Source organism: Papaver somniferum, chromosome 2, assembly GCF_003573695.1.
Source record: "Papaver somniferum cultivar HN1 chromosome 2, ASM357369v1, whole genome shotgun sequence".
Classification (NCBI taxonomy): Eukaryota; Viridiplantae; Streptophyta; class Magnoliopsida; order Ranunculales; family Papaveraceae; genus Papaver; species Papaver somniferum.
The window spans coordinates 102700984-102722968 of NC_039359.1; the positions used below are offsets into that span (position 1 = coordinate 102700984).

Here is a 21985-nt window from a genome sequence, read left to right on the forward strand (position 1 = left end):
ATCCAAAGCGAAATTTCCTTATACACGGGGGAGTTATATGCCCACGCGGAGGACATTCAGCCATGTACTCCTATTTTTATGGCTATACGGGGGATAACTTGTCGTCTATGATGATTTTTTCCACATGGAGAAAACAACCCTACGTCTAATATGACAAAAGAGTGTGTGAAAGAACTTGGAGAGGCAAATTAGACCAAATTGGTAAGTCCCTCCTACGTTTTGGAAGGCTATTATTGGGGCGTCACACTCCAATAGAGGGGCTTCACTTGGATTCTTAATGTCCAAAAAAGTGGTTATGGGATACCCTAACGCATATACAAAATGTCTAGATTACCCTTTAACTAAAATAAAAACTCAAAAATCGTAGAAGTGATTTTACGTCCAGGTTTGGATTAATTCCAAGAGTAGAATTTTATTTGCATGTAGTTTTACGTCCAGGTTTGGATTAGTTCCAACGGTAGAAGTGATTTTACGTCCAGGTTTCTTTTAATTCCAACCTTAGAATCCGATTTTACGTCCAGTTTTCTTTTAATTCCAACCGTAGAAGTGATTTTACGTCCAGGTTTGGATTATTTCCAACCGTAGAAGTGATTTTACGTCCAGGTTTGGATTAATTCCAACCGTAGAATTTTATTTGCATGTAGTTTTACGTCCAGTTTGAATTAGTTCCAACCGTAGAAGCTCATTTTACGTCCAGGTTCCTTTTAATTCCAACCGTAGAATCTGATTTTACGTTCAGGTTCCTTTTAATTCCAACCGTAGAAGTGATTTTACGTCCAGGTTTGGATTATTTCCAACCGTAGAAGTGATTATACGTCTACGTTTGGATTATTTCCAACCGTAGAAGTTTATTTTACGACCAATTTTTCTTCCCACAAAAACTTTGTCGCAGAATTCACCGAGTATACAACAAAATTCATTAATTTAATTTTTATCTAATTAAATTAAATTAAAATTAACTAAGTAAGGGTTGTTTAGTCATTACAAAATTATTTGAGATAAGAGATTTTTAATATTATTTATGGATGACCCATTTTTGTCTTATTAGGTGACGCTACTCTAATGGAATGACACTACCCATAGGATAATGCTCGGCAGTTATAAAAATCGTACTATTTTCTGAGCATAATTTCCCCTCCACGATGACAAACTTCAACTCGTAATAGTGCTACGTGGCGAAAGAAAGGCGCTTAACTTGCACCGCAAAATGCTTCAACTTACCAATAAGGCTAACAACAAAAAAAGAAATATTCTTTCTCCTTTATCTATCTTATAGGAAATGATTCCAAAGGAATTTGTCCACTGCTTTTCTTAAAGGCTGGCCTCGCACTATAAGAAGCATAAAAGTTCAATTCTCCTTAAGCAGAACTCCACTAAACTATCAACTTCCTCACAGGCAAATGTCTTGCAGGAAACAACTTGAGGTTCGATCGGAAGATCGAATTCCTCAAAAATGGTCTGTGCCACTGAGGGAAGAAATATTTGATAACCTCATCTCTAAGGGAAATCCTAGTGTCAGCAGAGTTTTCGGTGTCGGGTCATTGTTTAGTCCTTTGTTATTTGGGAAATTCTTCGACCCAGCTGATGCTTTCCCTCTGTGGGAGTTTGATTCAGATGTTTTGTTATCGAGTATGCGTGAGTCTCAGCAGAGCACTGTTGATTGGTCTGAGACAGATAAGGAATATGTGGTGAAAGCAGAACTACCAGGTAAGCCTCTTCCTTATTTCTGTAGGCATACAATTGTTTCTCCTGGAATTCCATGCTTGTTCAAATTCAAATTAAACAGGAAAAAACTGCTATGAACTCTTTTCTGGATTGATGAGTTCCTAAGATCGTGTATAACTTCATGGCTAACTCATAATTAGGCAATGGATATACATCTTAAAGGAAAAAACAGAAAAGATACCATGACACTCCATGAATTTAACTTTGTTAGAATTTCCTAACACTAATTATTTGTGTAAACAGGACAGGGGAAACATAGTGTTCAAGTGTCCGTAGAGAATGGAAATGTAGTGGAGGTCAGTGGACAATGGAAGCAAAGAAAGGAATCTGATGCGAAGGATTGGAGAAGCGGACACTGGTGGGAATCAGGGTATGCTCGGAGGCTTGAGCTACCAGAAAATGCTGATGGGAGGAATATAGAAGCATATATCATTGACGATATATTTTTAGAGATAAGAATCCCCAAAAGCACTACGGGGGATAATTCCGAACATGCTTGAGTTGATATCTATAAACATACAGCATATGAACATTATAATTGAAGTGGATGGAATATCAATATATTTTTTTTTCTGAAAAGAAGGAATCGATATGATCAGTTCATAAAGGAAAGGTGGCAAAACAAAGTCTCAATGAGGGGAAATGAGTTTATACTCTTTTAAGTCTTTATGGAATCAACACTTTCGGTGGATGGAGGTCAAAAGCTAAAAGTGATCCTAAAATGCACTGCACTGCGCCAAACATGGGTCAAAAGTTTCCCTTATTAAAGCAATATATCCTATGACTGTGTACTTCACAATTTGCAAAGCAATGTTATAATGCACAATTGGAGAATGAAATCATATTATTACTGTCTTTAATTTGATATGTAATGACTCGACATTTGATTTCCAACAAAAAGCCACCTACGGAAGCCACTTCCATCCACTAAGTGAGGATGCTGATTATGTACCTCACCTTCGGGCGAGCATATATTATGGTTTAATCTATTATCTCTCTTTGCAAAATAAGAAGAAAAAAAAACTTTAGTTCCTACAATGCCAAAGAAATTTAAAGCAAACAAAGAGTGATGACTGATAAAGTTCATCAGACATACGTACCGCCAAATGTATCATACTGGCAACCCTGCAAGAAGTACCTCATCATGTAGATGTGAATGTCCTTCACTGTCGACGACGTCCCTGCTAGCTAGTGACCATGGGTACACAGTTATTAGCTCAGTAACACTGTCAATTTCCAAAGAGCAAACGACTTGCAAAAGTTAATGTAAGAATGACAACTCCCCATATAGAGGAATTTGTCAACATGCAATTCAACGGCAAGAAATAATAGCTCATTGTTGTAACATCAAAACCAGTAGAGTTCCAGTGATTCCCATTATGGACTGATGTGAACTATTACTTTTATTTTTGTTCTTGAGTTCTTTCTTCATCAATCCGCCAAGATGCAGAAAAAGCTTTGTTTCCTTCTTTTGCATGTTTTCAGTGATCCCCAGTGGTTTCTTATCCTACCGAAACTGCAAAACAGAGACGTACATATACATAATATCCAAGAGCACAAAAGAATCGTCATGGTAAGAGTCTTCTTTATCAGATTATCATATAAAGCTATATGCAGATAAAAAGAGCAAGAAAGCGACATGATATATGGGCTTTGAGATACACCCCTAAATAGATCATCCACGAAACCGTCATGGTAACCATATACAGCTATAAATGAAGAAAAATCTTGTATGAGAATCTCATCTAAAATTCTTCAATCAAATAATGCAATTTCCAGTGGAAGACAAAACTTTATGCCATTTCATTATTTAGTACATATAGATATAAGCCAAAACCAAAGAATAAGCAACACGATTAACCCATGGTTAATGAGGGGAACTATTTATATATTCTAGATAATTACAGAGACGTGGCAACATCCAACTGTAAAGCATTGAGATTCGACTCCACAAATATCAGAAGACATACTCAGAGCATGTAAGTTTATACCCATTATAATCGAATTTGAACATTGTTTTCTATAGGACATAAAATGCAGTTGTCCTTTTATATTGAAAGAAAGAAAACGTTTTCAATCTCTACTCTTGTGCAAACAGCAAACAGTCCATTGCCATTTATTTCGAGCAACTCATTTCAAATTTAATGCGGTCCAGGAATCCTACAGTATTACTTTTCGTTTCAAATGAGTCTCACCGCCTATTTTCAGAAAAGTTAATCAAACTTTTGTAGTGCCTAGAGGTTGACAACAACAAATAACAATGGTCAACAAGGTTGCGAGGATGTAGTTCAGATGGTAGAAGGATTTAAGTGTCAATGTCCATATGGCATGGTACCAAAAGTCTGTCAACCACTATTGCTGGGCAGCATAATCACATAGCGTATTTCAGTGATACCCAGATGATATTTATACAAATTCTTAAACATCTAGAATTTTTTCATTTCTTGGTGCACTTGCAGGTCAAATTGAAAATTATAGCACCCTTTCCTGCAAGAATACTCTGGTAAAACAGAAAGAAGAAATGATATGGATATTTAAGCACATAAGAGGGATATCTTCTCCTTTCTTTACGTATGTAGTTGAAAACACCAGTTCAAAACGGTGCCTCCAGGAAACAGAGATAGAAAAAAAGTAAAAAAAAACTAAGAGAAAACATGTCAGACAGATAATCAGATTAACTGCAAGAAATTGGCATGTAACACATTAAAATTACTGATAACTGTGTTTAGTTCTACAAGTAATAGATGACATTTACTAAGAAAATTAAGCACAGTTGAAATAACACATAGAGCTGCAGAGGTAACCAGAAGTTAGAACTAAAGAGATGGTTGGAATCTTTAGCATGGAAAGCTTTTCCATACAAAATCATGACACTTAAACTTTTCAAATCAAATACTCCATAAACTAAAGTTAACTTTTCAGCATTTGTGTACCGAATCCAGCAATCTTAGGGAAGAACATATACGATCAAAATTGTGGATACCAGCTAAAAGTATAACCAAACAGATAGCTAAAACAGAAGTTCACAGAACTGCAGAATGAAAAATAGATGACAACAGTATGATCTTTTACAATTTCACAAATAAAAAATTTCTGCTTAAGCCAAATGTACAACATACAAAAACATCTTCAACACAGCATGAATGAGTCTTGACTCTTGAAGCCCTTCCAGAAATATCAAATCTATCTGCAAGATGCCTCTGACATATAAAATAGAAATAAATAACTACTTCTAAGCTGAAGCAGCTTAAGATCAGTGTCCTGCCGATTGTCAGGTTGGAGCTGTTTCCTGTAATAGAGGCAATTGATGCAGTAGTAATTTCGGTTCTCGCATTGGATTGTTGCTGCAGTTCCTATCTATGCAAGCCCTATACCACTTCAAAAAAAAATCTAGGATCTAATTATGGAGATATTTGTATTTGAAGCTTGTCAAAAGGAGAGGAAACTACACTAGTTTTATGGTTTGTCAATACCGACCCAAATACCTGTCTTGACAAAAGTAACTTTCATACTTAAGCCAAAAGTAAGCTCTATTTAAAAATAGTTGGACATGAACCAGGCCTAAACCTCCATAAATGATGGTGAATGAGAGGCATAACAACAAAGGATTCAACAAGTGATGAAATACAACTCGGCAAAGATGTCAGTAATTCAACTTTCTTTAAAGATGAAAATTACTTCATCTGTGCTAACAAGACTACAGGCACAACTCTTTTTCCTTCCTAACATTATTGACGTTGTTCGACCCCTAAAAAAGGGGTTCTTACTAGTCTCTTTACTTCTTTCCCTAAACCAATTATCAATGCAAAGTTTGTTTACACTCACCAAAAATGTCTCAGAAACGAGAACTCACTATGACAACCTCATTAACCCCTAATTCTTTCCATTTGGATATAAATCATCATAGATAAATAAAACTAATTGCAGACCATAAAAACTTCACACCATTAACATAACAGAACAGTCAACAGACAAAGGCAACCTAAAATCAATCGAGCAATAAACCAAACAATGACCAATACTTTTCCAAATATCACTACCCAGTAACTAGTAGTAACAAAAAATATAACCTAAAATATAAAACATAACAGTAAAACCCCAGAATGCAACAATCTTTAACAAACTCAATTTCATTAAAAGTTTCAATCCTTTCTGAAAGTTAAGCATTCAACATAAGAAACAAAACCCACAACATTAACCATCAAACAGAACTAAACATTAAGGGATTTTTGCATATATATCTTCCCCCATTTTTATTTTACAAAATTTATCAGAAAACTACCCGAAATTGTGGAGCTTCAGAGGTAGTTCCAGGCAAAATTTCCCAACGACAAGGTTCAAGTTCTTCAGAAACAGTGCAATATCCAGCTAATGTTACCTTATCAGCAGAAACAGCAGCAGACCCAAATTCAAAAACAGTTACATCAGCTGGTCTAGGTACTTCCATAGCTCCATTCATTTCTGATATCTCTGAGATTTTCTCAACAGGTTTCACATCTCCACTCTCTTTCGTTTTCGTCACTGGAGCTGCTTCTTTCCCTGTTAACCAAGATAAAATCCCCATGATTTTTACTCCTTATCTCACAACTAGGGTTTTTGCTTAGAAGAAATGAAGGGAAAAAAAGCTTGAGAATGATGTTATGTTACAAGTTGTTTGGACTTTATATAAATTATAATACACCTACTTGGTAATTTTTAATGGGCTTTAACAACAGGGCTGAATTGGGTGCCATGTAAAATAATTAGGGGCATCATCCAATTTATACACACCCCATAAAAGATAGAGGACTTCCAAAATGTTGGTGAAAATACCGATTTAGCCTACCCTAAAAATCTCATTAACCACTAACCTCGGTTCCCAATATTCATTTCAATCAAAACTTCTTTTCCTCCCATTCTTCTTCTCCTCCGCTCCCTCCCTCCCACTGTCTCCCATTCCATTAACGACTTCTGAGAAAAAAAAATTCTCACCGATTAATCGTCGTAAGTGAATTAAAACCCCCTAATCTAAGTTGGGTTTGTGTTTAATTTGATTTGTTGATTGAAAAATTAGGTTTTCAACTGCCAAATTGCAATTACAGTTCCAGGGTCGTTAACCACGGTTTTTTATTGCTTAACGATTTTTGATATGCATATTGAATGATGAAAAATCGTTAACCACTAGGGTGTAGTAGATAACGACCCTAAACCTGGTTTTCTGCCCTAGAATAGTGTCGTCCAAGAATTTCTAAATCGTTAACGATTCTTCTCGACGACCCTTTTTAAATACGAACGACTCTGTCTTATGCAGAACCACCTCTCTGTCCCAAATAGTGATAGGGTCGTTGGGTTCTAAACATATTAAGTTAACGACTCTGTGACCTAACTAGCTGGAGTCGTCAATTATATCACACTTGGTTGATGACTTTTCATAACCTGCAAAAGTTGCAGGTTTGAGTCGTCAAAGGTTGTGTCAAGTAATTGACGACTTCTTAGAGTCGTTCGTTTATTGCCCTCTCAACTTAACGACCCTCACTCTGAGTAGTTGCATAGTGCACATGAATCGACCACTTGGAGCATCATTCATACAATTTGAAGAGTATAGGAAGTTTACCTGATTGTTTTGAGCTTCGGGTTCTTCATTTTGAGGATTGGTTCCTTCATTTTGAGCAATAGGATTCCTCCACTGGAATCACTCATTTCAAATAACCCTAAATTTCCCCCCCAAAACTCAAGTTCTTCCTCTCCACAACACAAAAACATAATTTTTCTTTTATCAAAATTTTATCCCTAAATCTGATTTTAATCTAACTAAACTAATTAACAATTAATTAACACTAATGATTTGGGGGTAGTTTAGCCATTTTAAAAAAAGTGTGATAAGGAATAACTCTCAATTACTATTTCATGACCTTTTTTGTCCTGTAGCTAGGGTCCCCAATTATTTTTCCAAGGCCCCCAATTCAGCCTTGTTTAACAACCATTTGACAAAATTTACGAACCCTGATTTTGGGCATATTGAAATCTTTCTAGGCATATTGAATAAAGACAAAAAAAAGGTTGTGAAATAGCAAAATCAGATACCCCCTTAACCCCAATATTTTTAATGACAAATCTGCCCTTTACGTATTAGTGTTACTAATATTGATTAGTGATTAAATACTTTGTTTAGTGATTAAGATAATTTTCAGAATTATAAAGGTTGTTTAGATGAAAAAATTTTGGGGTGAAAAATCAAAGTTTTTATTGAGAAGGAGAGAAAGATAAGGAGAAAGTGAGAAAATTTTAATTCTTGATTCAATGGAGGATGAGGAGGGTCATAATTCATCTAAAAAACCTAGGAAAATACACATCAACTACACCAATGATTCCCAAATGGCTGATTTCTTAGATTATGAGAATGATTTTACACCCACTCAAACTCAAGATGATGATTTTTATGAGCCAAATCCTGATGATGAAGACATTGATGAGGAACCCAATGCTTCTGATACACAGGTACACTTCTATAGTATGCTTAATCTAACTTCTATAGCTCTCAATTATCAAAAGTTAGGTTTTTTGGATCATGGTTCGGCGAAACAGGTTGAGGTTCGGCTCACATCTATAAGCCGAATCTACCAATTAATGAACGATTCGGCTCACTGAATCTGTTTGCAGCATGCGCCGAACCTATAATTTTCAATTCCAACCCTTTTGCTAGACACTAGTTCGGCTTATATGAAAGTTTTATAGTAAGCCGAACAACATCCTGAATAGCCCGGAAAAAAAATAATTACTGGTTCGGCTTATATTTCGAAAATCGTATGAGCCGAACATTAATTTGTTATTTTTTGGGTTAAAATATTGTTATTGGTTCGGCACATATTGAGAATACCGTATAAGCCGAAACCTCTAAATGTTCATGGTTCGGCACATAATATGATTATTGTATGAGCCGAACATAAATTTTTAATTTTTGGGTTGAAATATTGTTATTGGTTCGGTACATATTGAGAACATCGTACAAGCCGAAACCTTTAAATGTTCAGGGTTCGGCACATAATATGATTATCGTATGAGCCGAATAATTCTATTATTTTCCCTTTCAAGTATTTGAACCTTGTGATATTCTTTGTACATCGTACCCATGGAAGATCAACCTGGTCCAGTAGACATAATTCACGAGGATACCAAGGATCACTTCCAAAATGATTTGGTATGTAAGAACCTTTTGTTTACTTTAATGTTGTCGGAATATTCCAAAGTTTTTCTTACTAATTACTTGTTTTGGAATGAACGTAGAGATGGAAAACTAAACCCGAAGTTCTGGATTGGCTTGAGAAACACGCGATGAAGATAAATTGTGTACTAGTTAAAGGAAAACAAAGACGATGGGATTGGTTTGAAATGATTTGTGAGCGTAGTGGAACCGGCGCTAACAAGGTTAAAAAGGGTACTGTATACGTTGGGAAGACCGGGAGAAAGAATAGGACGAAGACGAAGAAAAGAAATTGCCCTTTCAAGATCGTTTTCAACATCAAGAATAAGTCCTTGAACAAAAAAGATCAATATTGGATAATGAATAAAGATATGGATTGTCGTCATAACCACCCACGTCTCAGAGACCTTCATGGACATGCGAAAGTAGCGCGACTCAAACCCGATGAGATGCTAGAAGTGGATAAAATGACACGAGCACGTTTGCCACCATCTAGTATTCTTAGCAAATTGAAGGCGGACAACAAGAATAACAAGTCGACTGTGCAAACTATCTACAATGCAAGACAAAAGATTAGAAGACTCAATTTGCGTCGTACATTGTTTCTCATGGATGGGTAGTAGCTTTACTTACGCGCCTCCAACAAAACCTTGCAATGATGGTGTAAAGGATAGAAGACTTGTTCTTGGATTTGTTCAAAATTTTCATTTTATCAGCCTCAAACTTAGACCCGGTTGCCCATTACCACCCTTGATGAGTGCAGCCTTTTGTCCTAGATTTGAAAATAATTTTGCGATGGATTGGTGTACAAATTATGCGACGGAAATGGATATTTGGATATCTTTGAATGTGCAACCTCCAAGTGGACAAGTAATTATGTTTTCAAGTGATGAGGATGAAGATGATAAGCAAGTGGTCAGTGAAGATGATGAGAATGAGGTCAGTGAAGAGGATGGGAAAGAGGTCAGTGAAGAGGATGAGATTCGTTCAGGATCTCCATAAAAATGTTTCATGGATTTATCCGCGTATTTTGTGTCTTTTTATTTTCGTGTATGATGAGGATGATATTTTGACTAGAATTGCAATTACATGTACCCATCAAAACGAAATACTTGAATGATTTACTTTTTGGTTATGGAACGTGTCGTTTTCTAGAAACTGGAACCATGAACACAGGAGATGGTTCGGCTTGTACCTTTAGTTCAAGGAAAGCCGAACCCGATAGAGTGATGAAAATCCAAAGTTTTTCTGTCAGGTTCGACTTAGAGTATTATTTTGATGAAAGCCGAACCTGACAAAAAAAAATCCAGAGTTTTTTTTTCAGGTTCGGCTTCTAATATTATTTCACTGCAAGCCGAACCTGACCAAAAAAAAAACTGAGTTACTCGGCTAGGTTCGGCTTGTATTATATTTTTTAAGAAATCCGAACAATGGATTTCAACATTCGGCGCATAACTGGAATTACATGATAAGTCGAACCTTTCATGATTCATGAACACAAAAAATATTATATCATTCCAAATAGACTTTTCAAATTCATAGAAAATGTGGATTACACACTCATTACATAATAGCCTTACAATAAATTTCTAATCGAATTCTTCTAATATCCTAAATGGGTAATGAGAAACTTTATAAGAATGTAGTAGTGATCTTTGTATTCGAAATTCTTTCCTTTCCATCTTCGCCATTCCTCTAGAGCTCGATCTTCAATATCAAAGTTTGTTTCACCCTTGAGACGATATAGACTCACAATCCGAACTAAAGTTATAAAGTCTTTCACCGTTTCTTTAATAGTTTCAATTCGGAAAAACAAGGCCGCACTATCCCGGTTGTGAGGATTACCCGTTTCGGTGCTGAAGGCTTCATGAATTCTAACCAAGTAGTCATCAAACCCTTCACTCGTCTTTCTTCACCCTATTTTGGATAGTGTGCTACGTAATTAGTGCAAAGAGACAAATCTTCTTCTAAAGTAAACTCATGAGTTGGGGGTGCCATTTTTTTAGTATATGCTCTGAAGATTATGAAAAACCATGTATGCCTATATATAATACAGGTTACAACGGCTATATATTTAAAAAAAAAGTCGTTCATAGATTTTTGTGCAAAAATAGACGATGTTCGGCTCATAAGAAGGTAAGCCGAATCCGTTTATGTAACGAATAGAATTTCAAATTTTGAAAACTTCTTACAGGTTCGGCTTCTACGAGTTTGCAGATCTAAGCCGATCATCCACTGATTTACATAATAGTTCAATCTTAAATTATCTCTAAAGAATCTCGGCGATTAGTTCTCTAATAAATCTCGGAGTTCTTCTCCCCAACCATGTATAACACATTCCAAGCTCGTATCTTCCTCCATGGCGTATTTCACAAAGGCTTTGAACTCTAGCTTCCTTAAAAAAGAAGAATACCGAAGTTAGTATGCAAACTAAAGCGTTAAGCGCGGTGGAACCTCATTTAAAATACTAACCTTCTCTTCATTAGTATCCATGGGATGATATTGATTGACCCATCTTAATATTCTGATGTAATCTCGCATAGTATAACGGATACCTTCAAATCTTTCAGATAATTCCATCCACTTACGAAATTTTGGATTCCCATCTAACTCAAAATGAAATTCTTTAACTCTTTTCTGAAACATCGAATGATGTTCATTAGGCCGCTCACGATAGGTTCTAATAAAAGCTCTGACAAGAATTTTATCATCTTCAACGGTGAATGGTTCCATTTTTGAGTAGAAATGCAACAAACAAAAATTGGTATGTGTAGAAATGAGTAGGAATGGGTTGCACAATATATAAAAATTCCCCAATGGATCAATAGTTTAAGAAAAAAAATAAAAAAATAGCCGTTGAATTCTAATTATACTAGCGAAATTAAAGGTTCGGTGCAAAACTAATACCACTGAATAAGACGAACCTGAAGGATACGCACGTAACTAACATTACAGGATACGCCGAACCAGCGTTTCCAGATTCGGCGCATAACTCAAATTACAAGATCAGCCGAACCAGACTAAATTGCAGGTAATAAGTAACTAATTAATTGTTATGTAGTTCATTAAAACATGAAATTCAAGGTGTCCATCACACAATCCCATCACCATTAAAAACAAAGTTCAACACCTAAAACCAAAGGTGTTTGCAACACCATAAAAGTGTACTTAAAACTTAAGAAAACATTAAAAGGAACTTGGAAACATAAAAGGGCATTTAACGACGACCCCTCTTCTTAGTTGCACGACCACCTCTTCTTCCACCTTGGTCTTCATCTTCCAACGCATCATTACCGGGTTGGCCGGTAGCACCATCTTGGCTTGTACCTTCACCAACTTGTCGAGACCTCTTAGTGGTAGGCTTTTGTGCAGGTTCCTCGGGTCCTTCTCCTTTGTTGATGATTGCATCCCACTTTTTTTAGAGGTATTTTTGTTCTTCCACGGTTATTGGTGTTTTGCAACCAAGTTTGGCCTTCATTTTTTCAACATCTCCCTACCCGCGGAAACCTATTTTTTCATTTGTCAACAACTTATAACTGTGAGGTTAAAGACATTTTTACCATAACTAATATAGGAAAATAGTATAAAGTGAAGTCATTCTTACCATTATCTTGAAAGCGTTTACTACACCTTCGGAAGTAGACTTGTTGGTGATCTTGATTGCCTTCGCCTTCCCCTTATCAGCTACCTTTTGACTTTTCTTATTGATAATGAAGGGATGAGAAATTTGGTTATACCAATCCATATAGCCTGGATCCTCTTCACATGGATCATCAAGTAAAGGTGCTAACTTGGACGCATCTAGTGTGTGGTCGTCTAAGTTATTCCAAAACTCAAGGCTGGGATCAGGATCATACTTTGGTTCCCAATATGAAGTGGTGCTTTTAGTTTCAGTACCACTCTTTGGTAACAACCTGAATTTCTCATCAAAAAAAAGAACCTTTTGCACGCATCCTAATTGACGGAGTACTCGCCGAGGATCGTATATAACATAACCGCCGGGATACCACAATGGCCCATGATACATACCTACCGGAATATCCTCATCTTCAACAACTTCATCTTCTTCATCTTCCTTCTCATATGGTTGAAAAGTGACATCATCAACACCCAATAGGTCTAACGTCTCTTTCAATCTTGCCACCAAGTGTTTTTTGTTCCTTTTCTTCGAGTCCTCGTACTCGTATCGTGCTGCAGTTGGCTCTGTACAAACAAATTGACATCCTTCTCAAATACTTTGGCCAAGTTCAAAATTGGGAAATGGTCATATATCCACACCTACATCCAAAGAACCACATTCAAAAATCAAAGGAATTGAAGTGATAGAAACAATTTTTACTTGGAAACATCAAAGTACGAATAAAGTTTGCAAACTCAGAGAGCTGTTCGGCTTATATGGATCAAGTATTATAAGCGGAACCAAATAAATAAAAAGTTCGGCTTATATGATTTTATGGTTATAAGCCGAACCATACTCTGAACTCCCAAAAGTTACCTGGAGCAAAGTGAAGTTCCCTCCGATGTTTGTACTTTTCAACCTAGACGCGGTGGCAAGTTGTTCCATCAGGTAAGCGAGCGTAGCCGTTCCCAAAGCATACTTGTTACAAGTTTCAAGATTCTTTACCAATTGGAGATAATTAGCATTTACCTTGTTTTCCGGTTGTGTCGGAAAAGATGTCTCTACCAAGAGTATAAAGCAAGTAGGCAGTTCCGGCTTGCTTCACTTTGACGGGATCCATTACTCTCTGCTTTGTGTTCTCAAACTCCTTTTTCAAGTTAGTCAGCTTGATCTTCTTATTCTTCTTATTTCTTCCATTGGGAGTGCATGCGGAATTGACATCTTTAACGGATCGACAAAACTCCAACTCAGTTTTGTTTGAATCCCAACCAAGACTTTCCTCGAACAAATTGTAGAGCTCATACCAATTCATGTCATAAAAATCAGCATCCACACTTCTACCCCTTCCTTTAAGTCCTGTAATCTTTCTAGCCTCATCAGGAGTGATTGACATCTCTCCAAAAGGTAATTGAAATGTGTAAGTTTCTGGACAAAAGCTCTCGGTAAAGGCAGAGGTCGACACACTATCATATTCCTTATGTCCATAATTGATAGCAGGCCATAAAGCACTGGCTTGTAGTAAGCAATCACCTCAGGAACCTCTTCAGAAAGTTCCATTCCGCTGCCCTCTGGCGTCTCAATACTCGGACTGCACGGTTGTGATCAGGAGTCTCATAAATTCTCTTCGTCCAAGATTCGGCATAACCAATCAACACATTTCTTCCATCTTCCGGAAGACCATGAGGCAAACCATCTGATCGAGGTGTAATTACGTCATCTTCATCAGGAATATGTAAACCAGTGATCCGTCGATCAACATCGTCCTTCTCTTTCTCGGGTTCTGCCACCTTCTTACCTTTCTTGTCTTTCTTGGGTTTTCCTTGGGGTTGTGTTTCTTGATGAACTTCTTGATTATCATCAATTTCTTCATCTTCAGCTATTCCTTCTTCTTGTCTTTTAATTCTTACTTGTTCAGCTTCTTCTTCTAAAATGCCTCATCTACCTCCCGCTACCAATTTTTTCTTACCTCCTCCTTTAGGATCGAGAGTTTTAGAAGTAGAAGGTGTTACCTCCATCTTCTTCCTCTTTGTAGTTGCATTGGTCCTGACACAAGTATGAAAGTTATAAGACTAATTCAAACAACAAAGGGATTTGGAATGCCAAATACTTGTAAGAAAATAAGAATGTTCGGCTTATCCGAAATAACACATATACGTCGAACTATATCTTAACATTTTGCTTACCTTACACAGAGAGTGGTTCAGCGCATAAGTACCAAAGACTTATAAGCCGATTCTACATATTCGGCTCACAACCAAAACTATCGAATAAGCCGAACCTATAACTATGAATTGAAACATGTATTCGGCGCAACATGATATCATATAAATAATTCGATCCTTTACACTTATAAAATTTATGAATTTTAACAATGATATTCGGCTCAATCCTAATACTATCGAATAAGCCGAATCTAGAGTTATGATTGAAACATATATTCGGCGCAAATTGGTATCATAAAAATAAGCCGATCCTACACATGCAGAATTCATGAAATTCAAACAACATTAATCGGCGCAAAACTAATACTACCATATAAGCCGATCCTAAACACATCCAAAATTTCTGAAATTCAAAAATCATTTATTCGGCCCAAAACTAATACTACCATATAAGCCGATCCTATAAACATGCAAAATTTATAGAATTCACACAACATAAATTCAGCTCAAATTTAACACCATCGAATAAGCTGATCCTAAAAATAAGGTTCTGTGTCATTAAGCTCGGCTCAAAACTAATATGTATTTTAAGCCGAGCCGTTCATATGGGTTCAGTTTTAAGAACAGCTCGCGCACATCTCAAATTAGTTTTACGCCGAACCAAACCCTGTAACCGCCGCACAAACAGTTTTTTGACGAATTAAACCTATTAAATCAATCAAAAACATCAAATACGAGATGGGTTTGTAGAACTAACCTTCTTATTCTCATTTCAGGAGTTGGTTATTCTTCAATCTCTTCTTCGGGGTTGATTTGTGGTTGATTTTCAGTTTCTTCTTCACTCTCTAAATCTTCTTGTTCTTCAATAGGTTGTTCAATTGATCGATTAGAACGAGTTACGTTCATATGACGACCCATTATATAGATGAGTTTAATCGTCGATTACCCTTTCACGAATCGACGATCAAATTTCGGCGATGAATCGATGAAAAAAATGATGGAGAAGAAGTTCGCCTGCTGCTGTGGAGAGGAAGGAGAAAGTGAATGAAACTGATTTTTGTGATTATTGATTTTAGGTTTTTGTATTAGGGTTAGGGATAGATTAGTAATTTAAAAGATTTAAGGGTATATAAGTAATTGAACTACCATAGGGTACCCCTTATAAGGTCACCCAAGTTAGGACTATTTCTTTGTATGCCTAGAAAGATTTAGGTATGCCCAAAATCAGGGTTCAAATTTACGGGGCCGTTAATAATACCCAATTACCCACTCCAATATCAAGTCTTTGGAGAAATTGGGGAAATATGACTTGTAGTTGTAACTTACTATCAGTATTGTTAGTTGATGTGATATGCTAGACACATTACCCCATTCTCCTTTTTGTTGATAGTCTTGTACGTGTTTCTAAGAAAAGGAAAATTTTCATTTCCCAATGTCTTAGGCCGGTTCTTATGAGGTGGCTAACCCACACATATGTCATGTCAGGTAGGTGGCAAACTGGCCGCGACACTATGGTAATATTGATCTGAATCCTCAGTCGGACAGTGCACGATAATCCTCGGACATGGCACGAACAATTTCTAATGGCACTTTGGGCGTATCGGACATCACCAAGAAGTTCCACTAGCGCCTCTCCGTACTCCATCGTCTACGGCGCAGACGCCATCCTCCCAGCAAGAGTTAAAATCCCATCAGCTAGGATTGTCGAACAAGCGGAGTTCGATGGAATGAAACTGAAGTATTAAGCGCCAGGGTAGCAGAGTTGGACACTGTGGATTCCAGAAGATCCAGAGCGGAAGAACACGCACAAGCGTACAAAAGTAGGGTTTCCAGAGCATATAACAAAGCCGTGAAGCCTCGGGTTTTTCAAGTGGGAGATTTGGTACTGAAGACTGCCAAACACATCCAACAAGACGCGTCTGCACCAAAATTCTCCCCAAAATGGGAAGGGCCTTATATAGTCACGAAAGCGTCCAACAGTGGATACTACAAGGTTATTAAGGAAGACGGAGGAAAACTGGAAGGGGTCATCAACGGAAAATGTCTCAAGGCATACTACGCCTGACAGTTGCCTCACACCTCGCCATATCATATCACGGCTAGCCAGGCATCTTTCCGCTTCCTTTCACATCTCAGTTATCAAGTTTCTTTTCTTTTGTTAATTGGATCAAATCAATAAAATTATCTTATTTCTTTAACAACAACAACAACAAAAAAACGTACAAAAAAAAAAAATACGCGCTCGAGACCCAAATAGAAACCAAACACCTCGCAACTACATAACTCAGAAAAGCCCATCCAACATATTGTAGTTCCTCGAAAGCATCATCTTCAACCGGTTTTGATATCTTTCAGTCCTGCTCTTCAAGTTATAGATTGATTCTTCCACCTTCTGTGACTCCATCGCCAGAGCCTTCTCCTCTTCCAAAATAGCCTTTGCAGCAGGAACGACACCAGCGAGAACACCGGCTCTGTCGACCTTTACGATGTCAAGACGATGTCGCAACCAACTCACGTTGAACTTCAGGGATTCACAGGTAGACACCATGTTCTCCCACTTTTGAATAGTTGGTTCCATGACGGCACAGATGGATATACTTTTCATTTCAGCGACCATAGGCAAGAGACAATTCACTGTGGAAACCAAAGCAGATGAGCAGTGTTGCAGCACACTCCTGGTAGCGATGTGGCCGTATCTTTTCCATATCTTGGTGTAAAGAGTCGCGAATTCCTTCCGCACCAGAAACCCACCAACGTTCTGGTTGTTAGAAGATAAACACTTTATGCGGATCTCGAATGACAAACCTGCATTAGGATACTCATGACAAGAAATGCCTAAATCGGCGTGTTCCATATCTACAACGGTTGGCAGGATCGGTCTCGAAGGAAGGGGGAAACCAAGTCATCCTCATCAACGAAGGGTTGCAACAATCAACGGATGCCCTTCCTCCTGACATGCAAATCTCAGCCTACAAGACTTGCCATCAAACGCATGGCCACTTTTGGCCCAATGCCAAGCACTAATTTTGGCCGCACCTGAACTATGCCAAAACCCTAGTTTTGGCCGCGCCTAAACAACGCCAAAATCCTAGCTCGGTCGCGCCTAAACCATGCCACTGGCTGCAAACGAAGGGTTGCAACAATCAACGACCACCCTTCCTCCTGAGATACGAATCTCAACCATACAAACTTGCCACCAAACGATTTACGCTAATCTCTTGGCCACGACGCCAATTCTTGGCCACGACGCTAAAACCCTAATTTGGCCGTGCCAAGAGCATGCAAGCGCTGCAACCATGCTGCTAGTTGATAAACAAAGGGTAACAACAATCTACGGCTACCCTTCCTACTGAGATGTAGATCTCATTTGTACAAACCTGTCACCAAACAACTCGTGGCAATGTCTTGGCTGCGATGCTAACTCTTGGTCACGGCACCAAGTTGGCTGCGTTGCTAACTCTCTGGTCACGGCACCAACCTGGCTACGATGCCTATTCTTTGGTCACCACATCAACTTGGCTACAAACGCAAAATCCTTTGGCCACGCCGCACGTAGAAACATGCTACACGTTTTCCACGAAAACACTCGAGACATCGAACACATGTCATAAGCTGGGGGATGCTCATCAGGGTATTGGTCTGGCGGTTTACAGCGTGCGGCGTGCACTACGCTTGTTACAGGAAAGTGTCATAAGGGTGAGGCGGTTAGTAAATACAAGAAGTAATGGTGAAACGTTTCCTTCATTATGGAAACATCAATTCCAGGTGTTACCTGTTACCATTTTCTTCCATTTACTCAACTGTTCCACTTCTTATGAGACCAGGGTACGTTTCGTTGCGACTTGTATAAATAGGTCTCACCTATTTCCACCAAAGAAAAGTTTTGGTCAGGAGAATGCAACACTCAGAAATCACTTGTTAGCATTCCCATATGTTAGCTTTCCACTTTCTGATACAAGTCGTCAAACAACTACTCTTCACGAATCAACTATTCTGGTCTCAACACTCTCTTCGCTTTCCTCCCTAAACCAACCCTTCCCCTTCACTTTGTGACCGAAGCAAGTCTGGAACGAACATTTCTTGGTTTAGGCTGGATTTGTACAGATTGATCTCTCGAATCAAAGTACTCCCTTGTAGTATAATGTTTAGGGTTTAGACTCGTTTCTCACCTACACACTCAAAATTACCAAAATCAGCAGAAACTGTTTTCACCCTCAAACAGGGTTATTCGAAACAAAAGTTTGCTTTGTGTAAAGAAGTAATTAAAAAAAAACTTCGGAGTGTGAAAATCTTACACTATCGCTGAATTGTTCATAAGTGAAGAATAAAATTCTTGAAAGAGAGATTCTTATATAGAATCTTGTAAAGAGGTATATTTTGACATATCTTTAGAGAGGCATTTTTAACGAGGATTCGACGTCTTAAACAGGCATATTGAAGGACTTGAATCAAATATTTATGTTACTTGTAAGAACTCTGAACAAAATTACAACAGCACAAATAAAAAGGAACTACCATCTTCTACTTAGAAGATCATGATGAATTTATCCTCATGGAATAAACATGATGAAAAAGATGAATTATCCTCATTCAAAAATCGTACAAAGTTCCAACGTTATCTTCATAAAGATGAGAAAAATGATACTCCATCATATCCTGTGTATCCTTACGTACAATGCCCAATTATATAACAAGCGGGGGTTTAACAACCTCACTTAATATTTTGCTTAGCAATCTGTATGGACTAACTCCAATATACTTTCAAGAGAATCAACTAGACAGTTAAACTCAATCTTAAGAAAAGTATATCAAAGAGTTATATTTCAATCTCTCAATTCAATCGGCAATCAAACAAATAATAATTTGTGATCCCGATTCAATGTAAGAGAGATAACTTGAACGGTACCAAAGACCAATGTTCAAGGACCAATCAATTTCAATCAACAACCAAAGGTTGGATTTACCAATTGATTGATTCAACGCACAACCTGTGATATTTCAATTATATAACAAAATATAATACGGAAAAGAAATAACACAGACACCAGAAGTTTTGTTAACGAGGAAACCGCAAATGCAGAAAAACCCCGGGACCTAGTCCAGATTTGAACACCATAGTGTATTAAGCCGCTGCAGACACTAACCTAATACAGAGATAACTTCGGTTTGGAATGTAGTTGAACCCTAATCAATCTCACCCTGATTCAAGGTACAGTTGCGTTCCTTACGTCTCTGATCCCAACAAGATACCACGCATTTGATTCCCTTAGATGATCTCACCCACAACTAAGAGTTTCTACAACCCAAAGTCGAAGACTTTAATAAAAAAATATGTCTCGCACAGAAAAGTCTACAGAAATAAATAATTCTGTCTCCTACAGAAATACCTACGAGTTTTGTTCCGTCTTTTGATAAATCAAGGTGAACAGGAACCAATTGATATACCGTACTTATATTCCCGAAGAACAACCTAGAAATATCAATCACCTCATAATAATCTTAATCGACTAGCGAAACAAGATGTTGTGGAATCACAAAAGATGGGACAAAGGTGTTTGTGAATATTTTTTTATCTTGCCTATTGGAGATATAACTCTCAAGACAATCTTACGATTGTACTCAAATACGATAGAAACAACAAGATCATATCACGCAACTACATCGAAAATAGTTGGGGTCTGGCTTCACAATCCCAATGAAGTCTTCAAATCATTAACCTACAGGGTTTCGTGAAAAACCTAATATTAAAGGAGAATCGACTCTAGTTTATGCAACTAGTATCACACATGAGGTGTGGGGATTAGGTTTCCCAGTTGCTAGAGTTCTCCTTTATATAATCTCCAAATCAGGGTTTGCAATCTAAGTTACCTTGGTAACAAAGCATTCAATATTCATCGTTAGATGAAAACCTGATTAGATTCAAGCTAATGTCTTTCAACCGTTAGATCGAACTTAGCTTGTTAAACACAAATGAAATGTAACTTTATTTAGGTTTGAGTAACCGTACCTAAACGTGTACACTTAGTTGGTTCAACAATAGTTAACCAATGATTAGCCATATGAGCACTTACATATCAGCTTTATTCATCTTCACCATAACTAGTTCAAATGACTCAAATGAACTAGTTAGAGAGTTGTTTAATTGCTTAGATCTCATAGAAGTATACAATACACAATTGAAGCAAAATCGGTTTTGATTCACTCGAATCGATTCATGAACTTTATAGCCACGGTTTACAAAGACTGCATTCCTTAATATTATATAAATATTTTAGTTCATGAACAAACCGATTTTAGAAAGTAACCTACCTAAGTATGCGAACAGGTACGCGTACTTAAGTAGCCGAATTGAGTTTGTTTTTCACTTTCAAACTCCAGCAGAAATTCACGGATGTAAACTTTCCGCCAGTATGCGTACGTGTACGCATATTCTTCCGGATTTCCAAAAAACACCAGTACGCGTACGGGTACGCATACTTTGAGTTCCCGGTTCTGGACTTTTACACAAATGTGAGAACACACTATGTTTATATCCAAATATGGTTACATGTTCAAAACTCTCATTCCAATCATTGAAACTTTCTTAGAGGATGTTATATAGTTGTTATTCACAAACTATTTTTCATCAAAGCGATTTTCAAGTTGAAATAATCAACATGACTTTCGTCACGAGTAAAGATGAAATTGGCCAAAGCGAAAGCTTACCAACACATATTTCGAGAAATAGATAAGCGAGATAAACTCCGCTCGAAATATCAAACGTGTATAATCGAAGTCTATATAGCAATACGACTTTTATCTCAAGATATGATATATAATAGATATACTTTGAGTGATAGATAAGTTCAAGTCTCCACATACCATTTGCCGATGAAGTTCCACAAGTTTCTTGAGTAGTTCTTCGTCTTCGCATGATGAACGTCGTGGAGTCTAGATCTCAACTACACTTACTATCCTAGTCTGAGACTTAGCTATAAATAGACTAGAAATCAAGACTTATAGTTTTGGCAACTAAACTTGACAAAAAAGCTTGAGATAGCAACGTTTGTGAGTTCGACCGAGCAGTGCTCTAACAAAAAACTAATCAATGTTTGTGTAAAGTCTATTCAAAACTTTCAATAATATGAATGATTAATCTTTCCTTTAAATCTTTTGTATCATTTTTTGTGGTAGTTTCAATTGGATATCTTGTTCTAAATGATTATCTTTTATGCTTTTCTTTCGCTTATGAGATGTTATTTCGGTTTTCACTAACCCTAATTTCCGGTCTCATATTGTGGTGATCTCGGGATTAAGTTC

At 37.3% G+C, this 21985-nt stretch overlaps 2 protein-coding genes across 2 annotated transcripts; one reads left to right on the forward strand and one right to left on the reverse strand.

The window, feature by feature from the left end:
• The first annotated feature begins 1310 nt into the window (after positions 1–1310).
• Positions 1311–2592, forward strand: LOC113348619 (21.7 kDa class VI heat shock protein-like). The gene is made up of 2 exons (XM_026592462.1): positions 1311–1707; positions 1969–2592. Exons 1-2 carry the CDS (start codon positions 1401–1403, stop codon positions 2223–2225), a joined length of 564 nt encoding a protein of 187 aa, XP_026448247.1. The 5' UTR covers positions 1311–1400; the 3' UTR covers positions 2226–2592.
• A 3237-nt stretch (positions 2593–5829) lies between these two features.
• Positions 5830–6361, reverse strand: LOC113353771. Its single transcript, XM_026597268.1, has one exon. It carries the CDS (start codon positions 6287–6289, stop codon positions 5996–5998), a length of 294 nt encoding a protein of 97 aa, XP_026453053.1. The 5' UTR covers positions 6290–6361; the 3' UTR covers positions 5830–5995.
• Positions 6362–21985: the final 15624 nt, after the last annotated feature.

Coding starts and splice junctions, on each gene's coding strand:
- LOC113348619 (XM_026592462.1), top strand. CDS start 1,401: ATGTCTTGCAGGAAACAACTTGAGGTTCGATCGGAAGATCGAATTCCT. Junction 1,708..1,968: donor GGTGAAAGCAGAACTACCAG/GTAAGCCTCTTC, acceptor TTGTGTAAACAG/GACAGGGGAAACATAGTGTT.
- LOC113353771 (XM_026597268.1), bottom strand. CDS start 6,289: ATGGGGATTTTATCTTGGTTAACAGGGAAAGAAGCAGCTCCAGTGACG.